General features: G+C 44.5%; 1 protein-coding gene across 2 annotated transcripts in view; it reads left to right on the top strand.

Moving 5' to 3' along the window:
• The window catches only part of LOC147631460 (26S proteasome non-ATPase regulatory subunit 8 homolog A-like), a 60,580-nt gene that overhangs the window by 24,716 nt on the left and 10,951 nt on the right, over positions 1–24,913 (top strand). For both annotated transcript variants that reach the window (XM_086809861.1, XM_086809860.1), the window contains exons 4-5: positions 23,682–23,945; positions 24,033–24,144. In XM_086809861.1, the coding sequence (XP_086665987.1) occupies positions 23,682–23,945; positions 24,033–24,144 (376 nt within the window). The remainder of the gene's footprint in view (positions 1–23,681; positions 23,946–24,032; positions 24,145–24,913) is intronic.

Raw genomic sequence — 24,913 nt, forward strand, 5'->3', positions numbered from 1 at the left:
CAGTCCGGTATGGCTGGAAATATGTTTGCGGGCATGCAACCTGGGATGCAAGGCAATATGTTTAGTGGCATGCAGCCAGGTATGCATAATGGAATGTATGGAAACATGGCTGGAATGTATGGTAGGCCTGGCATGGGAATGGGAAATGTTGACCCAATGATGGGTATGAATGTTGGGGGCAGCAATCTCACGAAACCACTTCCATATGATAATCTAACGCCTATGGGAAAGGCGAAGGATTACAAGGAAGGGGGAGCTGCAGTGAAGTTTGACACTTTCAGTGGGGCCAAGGATAAATTGAAGGCACTTACCTTTTTACAGCAGTTTGATGCTGCTTTTTCTGGTGGGAATTACATAGAGTTCTCTAAGGTGAGGAAAGCTGCCACTTTTCTCAAGGGCAATGCTTTGCAGTGGTGGTCTACTCTTCTTTTGCAGGGCATAGCACCCACCACATGGGTCCAATTCAAACAGGTTTTCTCTTCCGTATGGTTCACATCTACATTTGAGGTGGATGTTATGACAGCATGGCACAAGCTGGATGCTTCAAAGTGTGATAGTTTGGAGGACTATAACAAGAAGTTTTGGGAAGCTTTACTCCCAGTGACTTCTTATCGTGCCGTGCCATTATCTGAGCAGGTTGAGAAATATTGTTGTGGGCTGCCCAAGGAGGTACGAGATTATTGTATAAAGACAAGAGTAACGAACATGTCACAGCTGATTGAAAATGCTATGACAGCTAATGCGTTACTCACAGGTGGTTCATCTGGATTTAAAGGCAGTAAGAAATTGGGCAAGAAAGCTGAAAAATTTGGGCATGCTTCTCGTGATACTAAAGGGTCTTCAGAGACAAAGTATAAGAAGTTGCCAATGCCCAAAAGGACTTCTGAGGAAAGACACTGTACTGAAGAGGGGCATATGTCATTCAATTGTCCCAAAAGAACGTCCAAAAAGGACCCTGACAATAAAGGAGAGCCCAAGCCAAAGAAACCAAAGCCTTCTGCAGGCTTAGTTCCTGATCTTGTGGGGGAGCAGGTAGGTGGTGAAGCTACAGAGTTGTGCAGGGCATGGGGCAAAGTGAGAGATCAGAATGCTTTGATCTTCTTTGACACAGGTGCTAGAGCCAACTTCATTTCACCAGATTTGGTTGGCCGATTGGGGATTCGCGCAGAGGAGATGGGGCCGTTACATGAGGCAAATATGGCTTGTCCAGGGTATGCAGAACCCGTCACTCCTATCATTGGGAAGCTTCGGCTTCATTTGCAGGGTTATGTGGACAGCGAGGAGTTCTTCATCAGGCCTTTGGATGGCTGTGATGTTTTGTTGGGGATGCCAAGGGTACATGCGGTGGTGGATACTTACAATAGGAAAATTACTCTGACTCATAGAGGGAAAGAGCATGTATTGGATGTAAAACTCAAAGGGGAATCTGTTCCTATTGTATCCGCTTCGGCGATTTCATCAGTAATGAAAAAGCATCTTTCCGCGTACTTGATTTATGTAAAGGATGCACAGGATGATGAGTCTAAGTCTAATTTGTCAATGTTAGATAAGGACAGGGCTGATTTCTTAAGTGGGTTTCAAGACTGTTTTTCTGAGTCATTGCCAGGAGAATTACCTCCTGAGAGGCCAGAAGATCATGCCATAGATCTGATTCCTGGTAGTACTCCACCGAATAGACCGCCGTACCGTGTTAGTGCAGCCCAACAGGAAGAGATTATGAGTCAGGTGCAGGAGCTTCTAAATAAGGGGTTGATTTAGCGTAGCTCATCACCCTTTTGCTCACCTGTGCTCTTAGTGCAGAAGAAGGATGGTTCTTGGCGCATGTGTATAGATTACAGGGCGCTGAATAAGAATACCATCAAGAATCGATTCCCCATACCGAGGATCGATGACATCTTGGACCGCTTACAGGGCTCCACAGTTTTTAGTCGTATTGACTTGAAAAGCGGGTATCATCAGATACGCATTAGACCCGAGGATGTGCATAAGACAGCATTCCGAACCACGTTTGGGTTGTATGAGTTCTTGGTTATGCCCTTTGGTTTGACAAATGCGCCTGCCACATTTAACAGAATGATGGACAGGATTTTCAGGCCTCATAGAGAGTTTGTGGGCACATTCTTTGATGATATGATTGTGCATTCACGAACTGAGGAAGAGCATAGAAGGCATTTGGCCATTGTGTTTGCAGAACTCAGAAACCATAGGTTGGTGGTTAATGGCAAGAAGAGTGAGTTCTTTTTGCAGGAGATACATTTCTTGGGGCATATTGTGTCTGGTCATGGAGTCCGTATGGATCCAGCAAAGGTGGAAGCAATACTTAATTGGCCAGCTTTGAGGACCGTGCATGATGTACGTAGTTTTCTAGGATTGTGTTCCTATTACAGGCGTTACATACGGCACTTTGCTGAAATTGCTTCGCCTCTTCATGCTTTGACGAAGAAAGGAACTCCGTTTAGATGGGCTGATCGGGAAATTACAGCATTCAAAAAGCTCAAAGAAAAGCTTACTTCGGACCCAGTATTGGTGTTACCGGACCTCCGAAAGGCTTTTGTTGTCCAGTGTGATGCATGTGGAAGTAGCATTGGTGCAGTTCTCATGCAAGAGGGACATGTGATAGCCTATGAGAGTAGAGTTTTGCAAGATGCCGAGAAGCATTTACAGGTGTATGAGAAAGAGATGTTGGCTGTAATTCACGCTCTTTCTACTTGGAAACACTACTTGCTTGGGGCTAATTTCACTGTGCAGACAGATCATCAGACCTTGCGTTATTTCCTCACGCAGACTAAGCTTTCAGAGAAGCATATGCGTTGGGCAAACTTTTTGTCAATGTTTCACTTCGAGATTGTGCATGTGGAAGGCAAAAAGAATGTAGTGGCAGATGCTTTATCACTCAAGCCACAGGTCTCTGCAGTTTCACTTGCTTATCATCATGAGCTTGATGAAATGAAAGAGCAGTATGCCCATGATGAGGACTTTGAAAGGTTGTATGATCAGATGTCTGAGGGTCAGCGGCATGAGCATTACACTCTCAGAGATGGGTTTTTATTGATGCATGGCAGACTGTGTGTTACCAGGCCATTGCGACTCAAGGTTATGATTGAAAGTCATGCTCCACCGTATGCAGGTCATAGAGGTATTGACGCCACGGTCAAAGCAGTGGAGACTTTCTTTTATTGGCCAACCTTGAGAAGAGATGTTGATGCCTTTGTGAGGCAATGCATCGTATGTCAGAAGGTAAAGTTTGACCGTCAGAAGACACCAGGGTTATTACAGCCTTTACCTATTCCGGATAGACCTTGGGAGAGCATTGCCATGGATTTTGTATTTGATCTTCCACGGACACAATTGGGAAATGATGGCATCTGGACTATCATATGCAGGTTCAGTAAGCAGGCTCATTTCATTCCCGTGCGGAAGACAATTAAAGTGGATCATATGGTGAAGTTGTTCATGGCGAACATCTTCAAGTATCATGGCTTGCCTACGTCTATCATTAGTGATCGTGATCCACGGATGACGAGTTTGTTTTGGAGAGGGTTGTTTGACAACATGGGTACAACTCTCAAGTTTTCATCGTCATTTCATCCACAGACAGATGGTCAGTCAGAAGAGGCTAACTCTACAGTGTTGGATCTTCTGAAGTGTTATGTGTCAGAGCACAAGCAACAATGGGAAAAATATCTTCCTTTGGTGGAGTTTGCATATAACAACACTGTACATAGCTCGACAGGCAAGGCGCCTTTTGAGATTGTAGAAGGAGGGAAGAAGGTTCCACCCATTTTGCATACAAAGGATAAGATCTTTGAGGCTGATCAGTATGTGGAGAGCTTGGATGAAGCTTATCGGAGAGTTAAGTTGGCCCTCCAGAAAACTCAGCAGAAGCAAAAGAAAGCCGCAGACCGTCACAGACGTGATTTACAGTTTGCATTGGGTGATTGGGTTCTTTTGCGCTTTGAAAAGGCTAGACTCAAGAAGATGAAGGGTAAAGAGCGCTTATTTCCTAAGTTGAGCATGCGATATTATGGGCCTTTTCAGGTTTTGGAAAAGATTGGTGAGGTAACCTATCGATTGAAGTTACGAGATCACTGGAGGATTCACAATGCTTTTCACGTGAGTCTTCTTAGACCTTTCCGTGGGGATGTGCCTGAGGATGTATCAGATGAGGCTCAGCCGGAAGTTGAGGAACTTGATGAGGTTTTGATTCCAGAGCAGATACTGGCACATAAAGAAAGGAAGGTACGAGGTAAAGTTTCCCGTCGCTATCTTGTGAAGTTCAAGAACTATTCACCGATGGATGCGAAGTGGATGGAGGAAGGTGACTTAACAGATTCACCTCAGGTTTTGCAGCTTTATCTCGATGCCTTTGAGTTAGAGCCGACTCTTATTGTGGCTCATTCAGGTTCAGCAGAGCATGGGTCTGGAGCATTACCTGATGCTCAAGAGGGGGGTAGCACCTCCACTCCCTTGATATAGACAGGCTCAGATGACATCTAGAGGTCGCTTGGTGCAGATTTTCTCTCACCCGAAGGTACTGAGGCTGACAGTACATCTGTTTATGGGACTTCTATGATATATGTGTACTAGTCACATGGAGATTGTTGTGGATATGTATGGTTCACAGTGGTATACAACTTGGACTATTACTATGCCATTGGTTTGCAGTGAATGATGATACATGTGTATGGCTTAGAGAGATTGGGACGCTGATCTTGCCATATTGTATATTTCACTCTGGATATTTTGATGCATCACCAGAATGCAATCGAGGACGCTTGCCATTTTTCAAGAGGGGGGTATGTCATGGCCCTGTGAAAATGGAGCAGGACAAGTGTGGGCATGGTGGTTGCAGAGTCAGAATATTTTATGATTCACATGGGGGGTGCCCGGACAGAGTTTAAGATGTGTGGACATCCCTAGGTGTGAAGGGGGGAACTAAAAACATTAAACTTTAATGTTTAATAAAGTTTGCCCCTAGGCCTTAGTGGCCCTAGGAACTTATTAAAGTTTGGGGCCCTAGGGATTAATTTGGGGGAGGAGTGTTTCTCTCTCCTCTCTCTCTCTCTTCCCTTTTTGGGGAGTCGTGTAGCAAAAGTGGAGAGTTTTTTCTCAAGCGCATGTACACAAGCGTGGAGAAGCTGAAGAGCAAGTCGACTGCAGATTTCTGGAGGGCTGTTGCTGTTTTTCTGAGTGGAATCAGCCGTACAGCACTGTACGGCCAGAACTGTGCAAGTACTCTCTCTCTTTCTCCTCTGTTGCTGGCTGCGCATAGAAGCTGCTGCAAGGATTCCCTGCGCACAGGCCCTGTACAGGCTGTACCAGCAAGTACACAGCCAGTACAGCACTGTACGGCTGCCGTACAGTGTACGGACAGCCAAGTACAGCAAGTACAGTTGCTGCAGGCTGCTGCAGGTGGCGCAAACAGGTGCTGGACAGACTGTATACTGTGATTCAGGCAGGTACAAGAGTGGACAGCCGGCTGTTTGTGCAAGTACAACTCCTGGCACGTATCCCGAGGCGGTACAGACGGGTACAGTGCTGATTTTCAGATCTGTATTTTCAAGGACAACATAAGAGTGAACATCAGGAGGAGGATACAGGCAAGTACAAGCACACGTGTGAAGCAGGGTTGTGGATACAAGTGCCTGCAAGTACAGATTGGTGCTGTTGCTTCTTCCAGTGTTGTTTCACGAGCTGAACTTGGTAAGCTCTGTTTCTGTTCATCTATCTCTCTTTCTACTGCTTGATGTTTGTTGCAGATATGTGTTATCTGGCCCCTTGTGAGAGGAGGGGTATGGCAGATTGACAAGGGTTGAGGCAGAGACTGGACAACACATGTATGTTTGAGTTGAGAAGATGTATCATGCACTTGAGTTATGCCAGATGTATGCCCATGGCTGGCCTGCTTAATGATCTTGGCTGATCAGAGGGAGGCACAGTGTGTTATTGTGGAACACAGATCTGTGTGCATAGATCCTCTGTGCTGAGAAGGATTTGTGGGCCGTCAGATTGGACTTACAGGTGTAAACTCTTGGCTGATCTTTGTGTTGTACTTAGCCATTCATTTTATTATAATTGAATAAAGAAATACCGCAAGGGGCGCCAAGCTTTGGGGCCAACAGGTGTCGCTGTGTTTTCAGATTTGGGCACTCTAGCTCCAATCTGTGTTTTTGTTTCTCATCTAGACTACAAGTGGACGGGTGATTGCTTCTACCGCACTCTGGTTTTCTATCAGAGGCCGCTTTCAATCTGCCTGTCAGCCTCTACAAAACAAAGGAGCGCGTTCAGCCTTGTGCGCCTGCAGCCTACCAGTGTGCCAAGCGCGAGAGAGAGAGAGAGCATGTGCTGCCGCTTCAGCCCACCAGCCCTCCCTTGAGAAAAAAAAAACACGTGTGCCCTGCCCGCCAGGAGAAGCACCTCCATGCTGCAGCCCGACTTATCCTTAAAAAGGGTCTCCCCCAAAAATAATGTAGCCTGTCCGACAAAAGCCCGTGATCTTCAAAAGAAGGATATTCTTTTCTTTTTATGGGTTTAAATCCTTTGTCCCCTCTAACCTTTGTCCCCATGGGCTATGAGAAGGGACTTTACTCATTTGGCCCCCAAATTGGTGCCATTCACATTGTCCACCATGTCCCCGTGCACACTTGCATACTGTCAAGAGAAAAACACAGGGTTGTGACAATAGCAGTCATGTGCATACTTTATTATTGCTTTATGGCAGTCTCTTGCCTGCTTAGTCGCAATTAAGCAACTTGTTCTTTTCAACCCAAAGGCGTTACAACTTGTGGCTTGCCAGGATTTGAATTGGGGATCTGCCCTCCCCAAGGCACAAGTCCACACCGCTAGGCTACACACCCGTTGGTTTACTTAAATGCTTTGTTATCTGTATATCTAGTAACCTTAATATTGGTACTAGGGTTAGCACAGAAGCAGCAGCTATGGAGGATGGAAGATATCCATGCTGTGTGTGTGGGGAGAGAGAGAGAGAGAGAGAGAGAGAGAGAGAGTATGCTCAGATGCACACAGAATTAGCACGACTCAACAATGATTATATGATTTGATTGATGTGCTGTGACTCAACAATGATTCTATTGATTTGATCGATGTATTGCAACTCACCAAGTACAATGCTTTTTGTAGGCTTTAGAGTAGCCTTATCTTTTGACACACACATAGGACACATGTCAACACATACACACACACACACACGCCCGCACGCACACTTTTTTTTTTCTTGGTGAAACCACTGTTTATAGTAAATAGTAAATTGTACAATCATAGTCACCCAAAGCAGGTGGACCTATGAGAATGAACTAAAAAAATTGGGAAAATTCTTCAAAGTGCTGGAGAGAAAGCTCGCCAAGATCATAGGAATCTCGAAGAGACCGGAGTAGGGCAGCACGAAAATAGGGGAAGGGATGAACAACATCACCAGAAAAGTGCAGATGGTTTCTGGTGGAATAGATGGTCCAAAGAGCCCAGAAGAGCACGTACGCGAAAAATCATCATACCCTGGTAAGGTCAGGGACAATCTACCAAAAATCCAAAAAAGTCGCCTTAAGCGTAGTTGAGGGAATCTATACTGCATCAGTGCTGTCAAGTGTTGAAGAAAATTGCGGGAATGCAAGCAACTCCACAATAAGTGAGGTACGTTCTCGGGCATAAGGCGGCAACACTGACATAAAGCTGGAGCAATACGCCTTTGAGCCAATAGAGTGCCAACCGGTAGCGCGCCTATAATGCATCGCCAAAAAAGGACCCCTACTTAAGTGGCAACTTTGACCTCCACACCTTTTTTAAAGTCAATTTCCACCAGGGCAAAGGCTTATCCAAGTGCCATAGCTTGTTCCCATGTTCCACTATCCAAGGCTGAGGAATAAGCAAATGGTAGGCCTTGGAAGCAGTGAGGAGATGGAATGGGAATGAGGCATAACCCGGTTGCTGACGATCAAAATGCCAATCTTGTAATGAATCCTCCTCCTCAAGAGGAGGTACTGGCTGAAATGGATCCAGAAGTTCAGCTATGGCACGCCATATCGGCCTATGATGCATGCCTAGATGCCATTGCCTGGTGGCCTTGGGGAAAGAAAGAACCATACCAAGCTCATCAACCACATCCTGTACCATACGTATTCCCAAAGTCGATAGATGATAAGCCTTTCTTGGGTGATTGAGCGCTAAAGGTCGAGGAAAGGCTCGACTCCAATGAATGCTCTGAGATCAGAGTGAGTTCCCTAGACGTGGAGGTCTACCTTACCAATGGATGAAACATAAGATTTGTTGCCAAGCTGTAATCAAAGAAGTGGCATAAGGGCAACTTGGTATGCGCCCAGTAAGATGACCAAAAATGACATCCTAGTGATCCAAAACCCAGTGACCATAAGCATCTACTTTCATGTCTGCACACATGGCTTTCAACATCTTTGTCCACCAAGGCTGCATTTGACATACAAAATCAATAAGCAATGTGGCCTTACGTGCCAGCATGTGATAGTGAATGTCGAGAATGTTCAGGCTCCCATGCATTTTTGGCGAGCACACATAAACACGTTTGAGCAGATGAAGCCCTTTGCGATCTGATTGTGTTCGCTAGAGACATGCAATGGCACGAGACATAAATGTATCAATCTACTTACTAGTCCAAGGTAACAAAGGAAGGTGAAACTGAATGTACGCCATGATGATTGATTGGACAATTCGCAAGTGGACATGCAAAGGCCAAGTGGATAGCTTCCAGTAATCAATTTTGCACTCCAATCGAGTCAGCACCCATACCATCTCATCTTTCAAAGAAACATCCCAGCCAATCGGGTATCCCAAATGCCTGACCGACTGACCGGTGGGTGGAACAATTTGACTTGGCCAAAGATTAGAATGCCAAAGATAGTGGCGGACTAATAACAGCTTCGACTTTCGAAAATTGACATGCAACCCAGCTGCTCGCCCATAAAGCAAAAGGGCATCCATAATCCGTTGCAAATCCGTTGGGGTATTTCTAGGGAAGGAGGAGTCATCAGCATAGGCTTGTGCCACCAAGTGAGAACCATCCGGCATTGCAATACCATGCAAGCTACCCTGCTAGGTAAGCTTGTCAATATATAACATCAAGGGGCGTGTGGCAATGGCATAAAGCAGTGCACTAAGTGGGCAACCCTGACGTACCGATTTACCCAAGGTCCAAGTGGCCGAAAGTTCCCGACCAAAAATGCATTGAGCAGTACCCCCCTGGTATAGCCAATAAATCACATTTCGCATTTTGGGTCCAAAGCCCATCCCATCCATCACCCCAGCTATGAAGTCCTAGTGGACAGTGTCAAATGCCTTAGCAATATCTACTTGCATGAGCAGGACATCCTGGTCAGTGTACTTGGCATACTCAATACCCATGTAGGCATTTGCTATGTTGTCCATAATTTGCTGCCCGGGAACGAAGCCGTATTGTGCCGGGTGCAATCCCGAGTGAAGGTAGCCCTTAAATGCGATTAACTATCATTCTGGTGTGAGGACCACACGGGGTTTTGCATGGATTGGCTTTTTAGGCCGTTGCCATGCTGACGCATCATCTTTCTCTACACTTTTGGCTTGAGAAGAAATAACCTGTGGGAGTGCAGGCATCTTGCCTTTTCCTTTATTGCGAATTAGATCCCAAGAAGCAACCAAATTGCCCTTTTGTTGCTGTTGCATTTGGGTTAATTCAGCCACTTTTGAAGGATGCATGGCTGCAACTGGAGGTTAGAGGAGGGTCTGAGGGCATTCCGAGGCCATGTGTCCAAATTTTTTGCATGTAAAACAAGCACTTGCAAATGTGTTCCATTTCAACTCAAAAAACGCAGGACCCATGGTAAGGTCATCAATTTGCAGCATAATCGAGGGAGGAGTGGGTACATCCGTATCCCAGAGAATGCAAAACCTATTCCCATTGCCATTAGGCCTCGGAGGACAAATAACTTTTCCCAAACTGGTAGTAATCTGTGGCAAAGCAACCTCGAGGCATTTGAGGAAATCCACAACCTCCACCCACACCGGGCATTTATGACGTATCAAACTTTGATAATCCTTTGTAGGTGACCATGGCAATACATGAGTCATTTGTGCCCCAAAGTACAATGGTGATTTTTCTACCAGCATTTGCTTAAAACAAGGCTCAGAACACAAAACCTCATAAAAGCCTCGTGTTGCAAAGTAAATACCATCAACACCGCATACACCCAACTTTGAATTCAACCATTGAGCAACATCATTTGCATTGGGCATTTTTCTCGGAAAAAATAAAATGACTGCATTCTTTGCAAAACGCTTAAGAGGGGATACAATATCTGGCAATGCAATCGACACTGTGTGCTTAGGAAGTAGCTTATCCCATGCTCTACGAATGTCAGCAAAACCCTCATGCATTGCATCATAGACTATTTGAGCATCAATAGTGTCAGGGCGACTGTCCTGTTGCATAACCTGTCGGCGTTTAGGTTCCACACTAGTTGAGCGGGTACGACACTCACTATCTCGGCTGTACACTGCACTAGGGGAGCAGCAAGAGAGGGAGCAGGGGAGAGGCGGCAGACACGCAAGGCAGGCTGCAGAGGCAGTAGCTGGCGGCAGGAGGCAGGACAGTCGACGTTGAACAAATTGCAGACGACAGAAGATGACCAGCGTTGCGTGCGTGCGCGCGCGCGCGCACACACACACACAATCATCTTGGGTACAAAATAGTAATAAAGAAAGATAACAAAAATCTAGAACTATAAAATCTGATCTAGGTACATGAGCAGAGAGCTCTCATATCACCTTGATACATCCCTCATGGGCCGCTGTGACATGGTGCTGAAGGTGGTAAAACTGAGTTGGCATGAGAAGGTCTTGCGATGATGGTCCGGATCCTCCTGTGGTGACGTGGCCGTGGGCGAGGGCCATGGGGTTGGGGGTGTCGAGCTCTGCATAACTCAGTGGCTCTGTCGAGTGTCACACCTCTCAGTCAAGCTCGTGCACTAGCCTGTGGTTTGGGTATGATGGGTGGATCGGCCCTCGGAGTGCTGGTATGGAAGAAGTCGGTGAGAGCTCTGTGTGCTAGTCCTCGAGCAAGTACAGCTGATCTGGATCTCACTAAGGACTCCCTGTGTCTACGGAGCTCTAGAAGAAAAAGTCTCAGGCATCTCTGATCCGAGAAGTCCATGATCTTGGAAAGTAGTTCGAACCCAGCTCGGAAAAGGCAGTGGAACCTCCTCCCAATCTCATAGTATACAGGGCATCGACATATGTAATGATCCTCTGTCTCGGGCTTTGTGTGACAGAGCTGGCATATCCTGTCCTTTGGTGTGGCCGCCCTAGGCCCATATCTGGCAGTCTCCACTCCCAGTTGGTGGGACGAGGTGCGGATCTGGCCGATCGCACATCTCACCCCAAAGGATAGGTGTGTGTCCATGTAGCATGGGCGGATGATGTACCCATCCTTTGTCAAGCATAGGAGGTGATCTTTGAAGAAGGCCATCTTCGTCCCCAGTAGACAACTAGGTGAACTCCATGTCCTTTGAGTATCCATTCTGACGATGTTCTTCTTGATAACCTTGTTCCGCTCTGTGCGGCTGAGAGCAAATGACAGGGCCTCTATGTTGTACTGGACGGGGGGAGTGCCTCCATCTGCATACCGTGCATGCCAAACCAAGTGCCTACCTGTGCATACTAGCACTCTGTATCTCCCTCAAGTGTCAACTGTCTCGAGGACTCCAAGGCTAGCTGGGGGTAAGTGGAAGCTCCCATAGCCTGTGCCAGTATGTCACTGTGTGGAATAGAGCCTCTGTCACTATCGGTGCAGTTCCCACCTTTGCCCGCACAATCTCATGTGGCATTGATGGCTTACTCCTAATCATGCATGAGATCGTCGCCACTAGGGGCCTCTCCATCAGCTTCCACCCATCATATACCTCCTCTGTATCTGTCTCGGCTCTCTCCTCTGTCTCCTCTTGTGGTATAAGCTAGGACCCCAGATGGGGCCACCATACAGTAGTGCAGGTGTAACTAGAGTATCAAATAGCCAAAGCTTCGTCCTCAGCTCCTGAAACTGTATCTGTGAGCATTGCCTCTCTAGCGAGCCAAGGGCTGCATATCCCCTCATCAGTCTAGCTTCGGCCGCCTTCCGCATCGAGAACTGAGGTCCAACAAAAGTGATCCCAAGGTATACATATGAGGTAACATACTCCACAGGCTCTCCACTGTATGTAAACTGTACTGCAGATCTACTTATCCATTGTGAGGAGGTGTTAAAGATCACGACCTTGGTCTTTCCAAGGTTCACAGTGAGGTCCCGGTCCTCCCAAAAGGCCCGTAATGCATCCAAATGCCTCTGCAGCCCCTTTGGTGAATCAGAAATAAGAACAATATCATCTGCATAAGAGAGGATCGGTATTAGGACTCCTGCCAAATGTGCTCACGGTCCTCCTTGTTTGTCTGTGTAACCTGATATCTTGTCAATGTATAGACCAAATAGAGTAGGAGACTAGGGGCATCCTTGCTTCACCCTGATAGTGCTGTGTATGATCTCTGAGTCACCTTCTGGAGCCTATACTCTGTGACTCAGAGTGTAATGATCCCCCAAAGCATCTCTGTTGGCACTCCCATATCCTGCAGTCTCCTCATCAGTTTGGCCCATTGGACAGTATCAAAAGCTTTGCGGAACTCCACAAAGCAACAGTATATCTGATGCCCATGAGCTTTTCCCTCCTCAATGATCCCCCGTAGTGTAAAGATATGATCTAGCGTGGAGTGCCCTCTCCCGAAGCCTGACTTCACAATGATTCTATTGATTTGATTAATGTGCTGCAACTCACCAAGTACAATGCTTTTGTAGGCTTTAGAGCAGCCTTATCTTTTGACACACATGACACATGTCAACACTTACACTAATGACATGTGACACACTTATCTTATCCACATAGAAGGGGGTGTTCACTGTTCACACCTAAGCAGGTGTTCACACACACATACATATGAATAAGGACTCGTACACACATAGGATGGTTGCACAGGAGATGGACACGGACGTGAAGCTACGAAGTACCCAACAAAACCCCCTTTGGAGCGACAGAGGTGCGATCCAACACGCAAAGGAAGTAACTGCCTTTTAACTCCATCACATGCTGCAAGGGAGCGATCTAGCCATGGGCACCTCCTGTGCCATACTAATCGTCCAATTAGCAAGTAACCGAAACAACAAGGCCAGCTCTTTGTCACCCCCCTTTGCTCCTAACAGGGATGATAGATAAGGAGGCTTACACAAGGTGGTAAAAACACATAAACATTGACACATACATCGAACATTGATTACAAATCATTTTTGGGGGACTATTTGGGCAGAGTACCCATGACACTTACACACATAAAAACATGGAAAATAACAGATTTTTATCTGCCTCCATGCAAACGTCGATGCAGACTTTTTACGGTGGCGATGCCATGACTCCATGCTTCAATTCGATGAAGGAGGTCAAATAAAAAAAGCCCCAAATTGTTGATGTTGCTAAAGCCTTAATTTAATTCAAATTGTTCAATTTTTGGAAAACCCCCAAATTTTGAGTGTTGCGGAGGCTTCAATGTGGTGAAGAGAGATGATTTGCAGAAAAACCCCAAATTGTAGAGATTGTAGAAGCTTCAATAAGTTAATTTTACTCGATCTTTAAAAGAGCCCCAATTTTTTGAATTGATTGAAGCTTTAATTTTGAAAATGCTGACATGGACTTGCTGTAGAAGAGGCCAGTGTGCACATGCAGCTGTGGTCGCAGGAGCCGACAGACGGCGCTGGTAAAGGTGCTTCCGGTTGGTGTGTGAGCCCTTCTAGGTGAACGACGTGGCACTTTCCAGGCTTGGAAACGGGTGCGCCACAAGATGTGTGAGCAGCTGAGTAGCCGGTCTTGCTGGGGACTAAGTTGGTGGCATAGGTGTGAAGACAACAGCAGCGCATGCGAGTTGAAGTGGAGAACTGCAAGCGATGATGACATTACGAGGCGTATGCAGAAGGGTGGCTGCAGATATAAAGACAAGTGGGCCCTAAGCGACAAATGGAACTATGCAACGGGCAGTTGTTGACGGTGGGGTCAGCAAGAGAACTGGCGCACAGCAGCTCGATGTGCAAATGCACAGGTCATTATGGTGGGCTAGTGAGTGGGACTGGCTCTGATACCATTTATTGGTATTAGGGTTAGCACGGAAGTAGCAGCTATGGAGGATGGAAGATATCCATGCTGTGCGTGTGCAAAGAGAGAGAGAGAGAGAGAGAGAGAGAGAGAGAGAAAGATTTTATTAACGTCTTCCAAAAGACCGAACTCGGCCTATGAGACAAATCGGTGTACCTGTATGGGGTATCCTCTGTCATCCCAACAAAATGAAAAAGTACTGAACTAAAAAGCTGAATCTGGGTGTGCAATAAATACAATGAGTGGGGGAGGGGATGGAGCTCTACTACTAGGAGAATGCAAAGCCAATTGCATGGAGTATACAATCATGATATGCAACCTAGCTAGCTCCATCCTGTACCATACTCGGGGTATAAAATGGTATACAGCAATGAAGGGGGTGTCCATAGCTCCCTGAAGAACATGCCTGGGTCTGCTCTGAAGCAAGCCAGTCGCTCCGCACCCTCTCTGTGAAACTGAGCTCTGATCTTTGTCATCTCTCTCTGGTATAGGCGTGGTGTCCGAAAGCCAGGTGTCCTCTGTCTCCTGCGGGCTCTGAGTGTCTCTGCTCTCTGGAGAGTAATTCCCTGCCGTGTAGGGGCTGGGAGTGGGATGGATCTCTGAAAAAGTGTAGTAATCTGTGTCTGTCGTCGTCCCCCCTTTGGAGCTGTGTGAGCCTGTAATGATGTCTCTTTGTGACGGTATGTCTAGAATGAATCTCCCTAGTATGCGTTGGTCCGCTGCCTCAAAGATCTGGCGTAGGGAATGTGGCTCTCTGAACAAAATGGGATATCTCTCTCTGATGGCTGTATATGCTCTGCATCTGCATACATAATGCTCCTCACTCTCCACCTCCTCTCTGCACAATCTGCATACCCTCTCCTCTCGGGGGATCCGTGCTGCTCTGCCAGTCTCGATCTCCAATCGATGTGATGAAACTCTAAGCTGACCAATAGCCACTCGGGAGCCGTGTGGTAAAAAACCCTCCATGTATCTAGGCCTCTCTATAAATCCATCATTAGTGATACTCATGAAGTGATCTCTGTAGTATAGCATCTTCGGCGGAAGACGGTGTGTATGCGATATCCATGTCTCTCGTGTATAGAGCTGCCATAGGTCTTGTCTCAATACGCTGTTCCTCTCACTATGAGAGAGACGGATATGTGGTGCATCCCTGTCATACTGGAATGGTGGTAGATGACCCATGTCTAGGCCATACTGTGAGAACCAATGTGTGACCCGTGCATACCAGATCCTCTGTCTCCTGCCTCAGCCAGCTGTCTAGATGCCTCAAAAGCTCTGTATGACAATCTGTCCTGTGGCATCTCTCTGAATCTGTCTAGCAAGCATATAGTCTGGAATATGGCCTCTACCATCATAGGAGGCGCAGCAAACTCTGCTCGGATAATGTCATGAGGTACTGACGGTTTGCTGCGTATCATGCGTGCCATCATGAGGGCATGTGGTCTCTCTATCTGTGTCCACCAATGGGTAGCAAGGCTTGGCGCCCATACCGCTGCCCCATACATCAGTGCCGGTGTGACTAATGTGTCAAATAGCCACCCCTTCGTCCGGGGCTCCTGAAAATGCGCCTGGTGGCACTGTCTCTCTAGCATAGCCAATGCTACATATCCCCGTGTCAATCTAGCTCTTGCTGCTGAACCCATGGTGAAGCGTGTGGCTGCTGCAGAGAAGGTAACCCCTAGGTACACGTATGATGTCACCACCTCCACCTGGCGTCTTGCGAGAGTGAATGTCAGCTGACTTCTGCCCTGTCTCGATGTATGAAAGACCATAACCTTGGTTTTCCCAAGGTTCACAGTAAGACCCCTCTGTGTGCAGAATTTGCACGTCTTAACAATGATTCTATTGATTTGATTGATGTGCTACAACTCGCTAAGTACAATGCTTTTTGTAGACTTTAGAGTAGCCTTATGTTTTGACACATACACATGACACTCGTCAACACATACACACACACACACACACACACACACACACACACACACACACATTTTTTTGTAATGATTATTTCGATTACTAGTGGGAAACCTCAGAATGAGGAAAACCCACAAAAAGCATCATATACAAGAAATGCCAGAGTTCATAGTGAACAGGGGCATGATCAAAATATATCCGTGAAAAGGCTATACAATGATGGGTCAATCTCATGTAGAGAGAGACAATCATAAAGGGATTGATGTAAAGATTCTTTGAAATAGTGAAAGGCTTGAATGGGCGGCTCACCAAAAACAGCCCGATTCCTGGAGTACCAAATCGTCCACATGGCCCAGTAACGAAGCCAATCAAAAAAGGCCCTATACTGTCTGAGAGCAGGAGAAAAAATACCAAACAACCAAAAATGTTTCCCAAAAGAAGCAGAAGGGAAACGAGCTCGAAGAAGAGCCGTTATATGATCCAGCAAAAGTTTAGTTGCATTACAATTCCACATCAGATGGAGAATTGTTTCATCATGCGCTCCACAAACACAACAATCTGAAGATGTCACATGGTGCCTTGCCAGGAAAGAGCCAACTGGCAGAACAGCCAATAGACATCGCCATAGAAAAAGCCGACATTTTAACGGCATCTTACTGCTCCATATCATCCTGAGCCTTTTCTTCCACCAAGCCAAAGGCTTATGCATTCTCCAAGCATCATTTGCATAATCATGAACCCAAATTTCAGGAAGGAGAAAGCCATAGACTGTATGCACCGAGAGCTGTAGCAGAGACAAAGGACCACGAGTAAGTATGGGCCTATGCAAGCTCCAATCGTGCAACCTATCCGACTCTTCAAGAGCGGGAAGAGGCTCAAAAGGGGCCAACAAACTCTCAATCTTTTCCCATAGGGGACGGTAATGATGACTTAGGCCAAATTTAGGACAAGCATCTATAAAAGACAGAACATGGCCACTATCATCTAGCACATCTGCAATGAAATAGACACCCTTTTTGGCAAGGAAATAAGCTTTTCTAGGCTCTTGCACAGCCAAAGGTCGCTCAAAAACTCTACTCCAATGAATGCTTTCCAAACGCAGTGAATTACAGTTAGTATTCACTCGAGGAGTCCAGCTGAGAAACTGTGTAAGCTTTTTCCATGCCAAAATTAACTTTGTGGAGAAAGGACAACCAGCAATCTTGCCTTCAAAATGGCCAAACACAGCATCCCAATGCGTGATGGTCCAGTTGCCAAACGATTTAGTGGACATCTCAACACACATATCTGCCAACATAATCGCCCAAGGCTGCCTCTGAGATACAAATTCCAACAGCAAGGTGGACTTTCGTGCCAATGCATGAAAGTGTATATTAAGGATATTCAAGCCTCCATGCTGTTTGGGACTACATAGCTTCTTGAGCGAGAGAAGGTTAAGGCCCCTCTTAGCATGTTTGGTTTTCCAAAAAATGCTCATGGCTGAAGACATAAAACGATCAATGTCCACTTTTCTCCACATTATTAGTGGCAAAAAGAATTGAATATATGCCATGACAATAGCCTGTACAATCCTTAAACGAACATGCAATGGCCATGTAGAAAGCTTCCAGTAATTAAGTTTCTGATTCAACCGTTGCATCACCCATTGAGTCATTTGCTGATTAGAAATATGCCATCCCAATGGGTAGCCCAAGTGTCTGACTACATGCATTTGTGAAGGAATTTCACCTGGCCAAATTAAACTATGCCAAGACCGAGCATCAAGAGCCAAAAGTTTAGATTTCTGAAAGTTAACATAAAGGCCAGCAGCTTGCCCAAACAGCTCTAGTGCCTCCATTAATCTTTGCACATCCGATTGCGTATTGCGGGGCATACAAAAAGAATCATCAGCATACGCCTGTGCTAAAAATTGTTTGCCATTGGGCAATTGCAATCCATGAAGCACATCGGAAGCTGTCAAATGATCTAGATATGTAAGCAAAGGATGAGTAGCCACAGCATATAGCAACGCACTCAGAGGGCAACCCTGTCTTACAGATCTTTCTAATTTCCAAGGGTCGGTAATCCGAGAGCCAAGTATCAAAGAAGCATCACTATCACTGTAGAGGAAGTACACAACACGTTGCAACTTTAAACCAAAGCCCAACTGGGCCATAGTCATGGCAACAAAGTCCCAGGAAACTGTATCAAAGGCTTTTTCAATATCAATCTGAAGCACAAGTACATCCTGTTTAGTATACTTGGCATATTCCATACCAATATATGCATTAGCCAGGTTGTCATTAATCTGCCTACGAGGAATGAAACCATATTGAGCAGGATGTAATCCATCATGCAGAAAACCTTTAATTCTGTTCGCCAGCATTTTAGTAACCAATTTATAAATAACTGGCATAAGAGTGATAGGACGCCAATGCGAAAAGGATTCACAAAGATGTCTTTTAGGAAAAAGCTTGACTAATCCTTGCTTCCAAGACATTGGCAAACAGTCATCTTGCCATGCTTTATTGATCATGAATAAGATCACCTCTTCTAGAAAAGGCCAGAAGGCAATAAAAAATTCCAAAGTCAAACCATCCCAGCCAGGTGATTTGCATTTACCCATCGAACGCAAGGCTTCCTTTAATTCCTCTTCTGAAAAAGGTTCCTCTAATACCATTGCATCGGCGGGCGAGATAATAGGTTGCACATATTGCAAAAGTTTACAACGGGCCTCTAAAACCTCTGGAGAAACTTCCGAGTTCGAGGCAAAAAGAGAAGAGAAATAGCATTTAGCCAAGTCAGCCAACTCTTGCATAGAATCAGACCATTGGCCATCTGACTTTTTAACTCTGCGAATATTCTCTTTCTCCCTGGACTGATGCAAACTTTTGAAAAATTGTTTAGAAGAGCAACCTTTATCCAGCAATGCCCTTTGACGAGAGCGAACCATCCACTTTTGTAATTTACGCTGCTCGTTTAGCATAATAACATTCTTTGCCTGCAATAAATTATCTTGCTCACACTGTAGGAGAAGCCTTTGTTGAGCAGTAGCAGTGAGGCATTCACATGTTTGTTTTGCCTGCAAGACTGCTTCACGAATATCATGCATATAAGAGCGCCCATAGTCAATAATCACAGCTTGCATGCGATAAACAAAATGGAACCACGCAATATCAATGTCCTCATAAATCTGATGGTAAAGTGGTACCAAAGCATGGAGAACCATTTCTTTAAAATGATCATGTTGCAAATAGCTATGATTTAAGATGAGCAGTCGAGCCCGGGAAGCCAAAAATTCATCACATGGCATATCAAAATATAGTCCCAGTCATAAGGGGGCATGATCTGAAAGACAAAGTGTCCGATCTATCCACATTTTACAGATATAATCATCAAATTGATCCGCATGGAGTAAATACCATCTATCCAATCGGGTCCAAATATGTTTAAAAGCATTATGATTAAAAGTGAACCCTGCATCATGTGGACATACATGGCACCATAAATCCAAAAGACTATGATTAGATATAAGATCCTCCCATGCTGATCTTTCTGTCCCAAGCATATGTATGCGGCCAGTGGAACTATACTCTGGAGAAGGAACATTATTAAAGTCACCACATATAAAAGCATTATGTAACCAAGGATAATCATCAATCTCTTTCCAAATTTGAGCACGATGTAAAGAGCGCTGAGGAGCATAAACTGTGGCAAATTCAAAAATTTGGCCATATAGACAACATTGAACCACCATCCATCGTCCATTCATATCATTATGTACCACTATAGGCTGTAGCTCATGCCGAATTAGCATTGCAGTCCCTGAGAAGTTTCGAGAACCGGCATAAAAAATGTCATATCCAGCAAAATGACCATCCTGACCCGTCATTGCATGCTGATTATGCTCTTGCAAGCAAACTATATGTGGATGCATCTTATATACATAATGCCAAAACTGCCTCCATTTATTATGATCACAGAGGCCTCTAGTATTGTAAGAAAAACATTTTATTGGAGCATTAAACATGATATATATACAGATTATGTACAATGCAGAAAAAACATAAGATCAAGTGTCTGACATGTCTTCTGTGGGATCAGACCCCGAAGGTTGACCCTCATGCATTAAAATATCCGCATATTTAGGGGCCGAGTCCATGCCCGATGGACCACCTCTGACAATGTCCGACCACAACTTTGAGACCGAAGAAGAAAGAAACGGTGAATTTGAAGTACTAGCATGATTAGTGACTGTCCAGTTTCTTGTTAAAAGAGACTGACGACGAGGTACGACAGTCTTTTTTAAAGTTTGCAAATCATGCTGCTCTTTTCCTTTTTCCTTCTGAGAAGAAGAGGAAACCCCTATAACACTTGTAGAAGCAACCATTTTGGCCTTTCCCTTGTCTTTACCTGCCTGCCCATTGCGAGGAGCCTGTCTAGTAACCTCCTTGTTTTGAGTCACGTCATCCTTTACTATAGTAGGCATTACAGCCGCAGGCGGAGGAGGATGCAAAACTGTGGGGCATTCAGAGGCCATATGACCAAATTTATGGCATGCAAAGCAGGCACCTGCAAAAACTCCCCATTTCAGTTTAAAATAACGTGCCCCCATTCCTTTAACATCCTCTACCTCAATAGCCAAAGCAGACGGACGATCCTTATCAGTGTTCCACAGAATACAAAATCTGTTCTTGTTCCCTGTAGGTCGAGGTGGGCATACCACTTTCCCCAAAGCAGCCGCAATTTCTGGCAGTTGTTCCCTAAGATATTCTGGGAAATCAACCACCTCAACCCAAACTGGACATCGATGCTTTATCAAAGATTGATAATCCTTGGTCGGGGACCAAGGAAGCACATGTACCAATTGCGGACCAAACATCAAGGGGGAAGCTTCCAGCATAAGTTGCTTATATTTAGCATCTGCAAGCAACACATCATAAAATCCACGAGCAGCAAAGTGCACCCCATCCACAAAAGAACCGCCCACAATGGATTGAATCCATTGGGCTACATCTTGAGCCGACGGCATACGTCCCGGAAAAAAGATTATAATGCCCCTTTCAGAATATTTCTTAAGAGGGGACACAATCGAGGGAAGCTTAATTTTGAAATTAAACACAGGAGGGGGATCCGACCATTTTTGCCTGCTTTCCACAAAATCATCATATAATGCATCAAAGACAAATTGTGCATCCTGTGATTCTTGCTGCACATCAGAAATATCTTTTGCAAGATGTCTCCTCTTGTTAATATCAACCGAATTATCCCTTCGTGAATATGTCAACTGCTCCGTAGCCATTTAATGCACACAAAATAGTCACAGAACTGAAAGTAGATTATGCAAGGACCCTGTAAATCTTGAAAGCCTGAACTGCGAACTAAATTGAACTTGAAAAAAGCTTTGAAAACCTGTACTGTAAACTGGATTGAGAAGCCTGTGGGAAACTTGAAGATGCAGGAGAAAGAAACAGCGACTGTATACACAACCACCAACTGTATACAGAAAAGAAGGGCAACGGGATGGCAACACTCACACACCTGGACACACACACACACACACACACCCACTCACACACACACACACACACACACAGCAAAGCTTGAAAAATACTGAGCGCGTCAGATTGTGTCAGCGCGTCAGAGTGCGTCAGAACGCGTCAGAGTGTGTCAGAGCGCATCAGAGCGCGTCAGATTGCGTCAGAATTCAGAGCCGAGCAGATACTCCTCCTCTCTCCCACGGCGACACACCCACCACACACACACACACACACACACATGGCATGTGACACACTTATCTTATCCACATACATGGGGTTGTTCACAGTGCACACCTAAGTAGGTGTTCACACACACATACATATGAATAAGGACTCATACACACGAGATGGACACAGGCGTGAAGCTCCGAAATACCCAACACTTGCTAAGCATGAGCAAGATGACAAATGGGCATTACTGAGCCCTTTACCTCCAAAGATGTTTGGCATGGTGGGCTACGTGGATTTAAACTTTGTTTATAAATGAACATGCATGTACTCTTAGGTGGTATGGTCTATGGAGTTGATGATTAAATGCTCATAATGCATTTCTGTTCTTGTGTCTGGAAAATAACCTGAACTTCATTATTATGTATGATTAGTTTTGGCCTCCCTTTTGCTTTTACCTATCGTAGATCATTTGTGGTATTTGCCTTCTTTTAAACTTTAGCATTTGTTGACAGCTCTACCCTTCTACTTTTACCTATCATAGATCATTTGTGGTATTTGCCTCTATAAACTTTATCATTTGTTGACAGCCCTAAATGCTCTGAACCATAGGTCAAATAGGGAATAAAACTAATGCGATTAGTCTTTTGTTTATTTTTTGTTTTCTTTATCATTGGTTGACAGCCCTATATGCTCTGACCCATGGGTCAAATAGGGAATAAAACTAATGCCAAAAGTGTTTTGTTTATTTTTTTTGTTTTCTTTTAAACTAGAAATAGCAAGGACTTAACAATATTTCTCATTCTTGTCCCTCCTGTTAAACTCAAAACAAAAGTCTTCTTTTTGGTGATTTTTCTATGAGATATGCAATAAAATCACGAACACTTCCACTCGTCTCATGAGGTGTAAAAATTTCGTTTAGGTCAAAGATGTTTGTTTAAAACTACCAATGTTGCACCACAAAGGTGGTTGGGATTGATCTGGTGTTCAATGGATGTGGTGCGAATTTAATATTGAGTGATATTAGAGTTCATGGGGTTCCCGGTAATGGTGAATACTTGGATAAGCCAGTACGTTAGCAATATGGAGTGTGTTCTCAAAGTTCTGTAAGATGGAATATTTTTATCACATGTAGAAAGATGAGAAACTGGATATTATCGATTTTTTAAAGAACAGATGTTTTGCAAACTTCGGACTAGTATGAAATCAATCTGTGTAAGGTTGAGGATCATTGGAATTTGAGGGTGCACATTGATCTAATTAGTTTTGCACAGCCAGTGTAGACAATGGAATCTTTATTGTAGAAAGAAGAATATAGGGTGAAATTTTAATATTTTGTAATATTTGCTTGATGACATAAGCAATCAATGAATAAATATTCACTCAAAGCAAATAATTATTCTGTTCTAGCAATCTAAATATACAGTGTTTATTGTGTAAATAAATAAATGTATTAGATTTAGGTGAGATTTGCTGTACTGCTCTATCATTCCTTTTCATGTCATCATAATTGATGAATTCAAATTTAAACTATTAGAATTTGGTGCTTCATACTAGTAATGGTGGTGGTTTCATCTGAACACATTTTTGTAATGTTTGTCGTAGTATTGAATGTATCCTACCTCATGATTGTCTGTTTTGTTTGGGGCAAGGGGGTGGTGGGGTCTGGTGTTGCTTTTATTACTAATGTCCACCATTAAAGGATAGCAAATTTGGTGCTTCTACTTTGTTTTAGTTTTGCAAATTGTTTTGCACAACTATGATCATGTCTATGATGCTTACTTTCCAGAATTAAGAAGGGATAATAATTCAAGATCTGCTTGCTTCAGTGGGTCTTTATAAAGTTTTGACTCTCCTCTGCATTTTTTTCCTTTTGTGGGTGTTGCTGATGCAGAGATCTGATTCCTTCATCACCAGAAGAATATCCTGTCCTTGGGCTCAATTTGTTGAGATTGCTAGTGCAGAACAGGATTGCCGAGTTTCATACAGAGCTAGAGCTTCTTTCTCCCAAGGCATTAGAAAACCCTTGTATAAAGTATGCTGTTGAGTTGGAGCAGTCATTCATGGAGGGTGCATATAATCGAGTGTTAAGCGCACGACAGTCTGTTCCCCATGAAGCATTTGAATATTTTATGGACCTTCTAGCAAGAACTGTGCGGTATTTCTCGTGTTTGGGATTCATCATTTGTTCTTGAATAATGATTTGTGAGACGTTTATGTTTATTATCTTTTGTGGGTGTTTCAGAGATGAAATTGCAGGCTGCAGTGAAAAGGCCTATGACTATCTGTCTTTTGCCAATGCAAAGAAAATGTTGATGTTTTCTTCTGATCAAGAGCTGTTAACATATGTTGAAGAGGTACACCGATCATTCTTGCTATTTCAAGAAGCATTTTCCTGTGAGGCAAAGACCACTCATCTTTTTCATGTTTATGATAGAAAACTGAGATTTAAAACTGAGGGCAGCCCATTAAATTTCAATGGTAGTTTAAGAGTTTCTCTCAGTAATTACTGAGGGAACTTGAATTGTTTTGTTGTTTGGAAAATGAAGGGAATTGTAATTTCAGTCATAGAACACCTCATTTGGGGGCAAAATCTCCCAGTTGAAGGCATCTACAGGAGAGATCAACATGTTTTAAATGCAGGCAAAGTCTGAAACTCAGCGTTCTTATTGCTGAAAACAACCAAAATTACAATGGATTAAGTAGGCTGTTTATATGTAGCAAAGCGACAGCTTGAGAGTCCCCACGTTATTTCTGTTGGGATTTGGAGCCTCATGTGTGTGCCCACCTCGAGTGTGTGAATCCCTGTTTGTGTGTCCGTATGGGGGGAGTGAGGGTATGTGTGAACAGCCCCTTAAAGGGTTATTGTGCTAGTAGGGTGTGAACACACTCTTATGAGTGGATAAGTGTGCCATGTGGCATACACTTGTTAGTGTGTTATTTGTATGGGTCAAAAGAAAAGGCTGCAAGCCTACAAACGCATTGTACTTGGTGAGTGAACAACATTTCTATCAAATCTATAATTCAGTCATGCAATACTCTCTCTCTCTCTCTCTCTCTCTTTCGCTACACACATCATGGATATCTTCCATCCTCCTTAGCTTAGGTTATGTGGACATACACCAT

Source organism: Cibotium barometz, chromosome 15, assembly GCF_041138505.1.
Source record: "Cibotium barometz isolate CiBa-2024 chromosome 15, ASM4113850v1, whole genome shotgun sequence".
Lineage (NCBI taxonomy): Eukaryota > Viridiplantae > Streptophyta > Polypodiopsida > Cyatheales > Cibotiaceae > Cibotium > Cibotium barometz.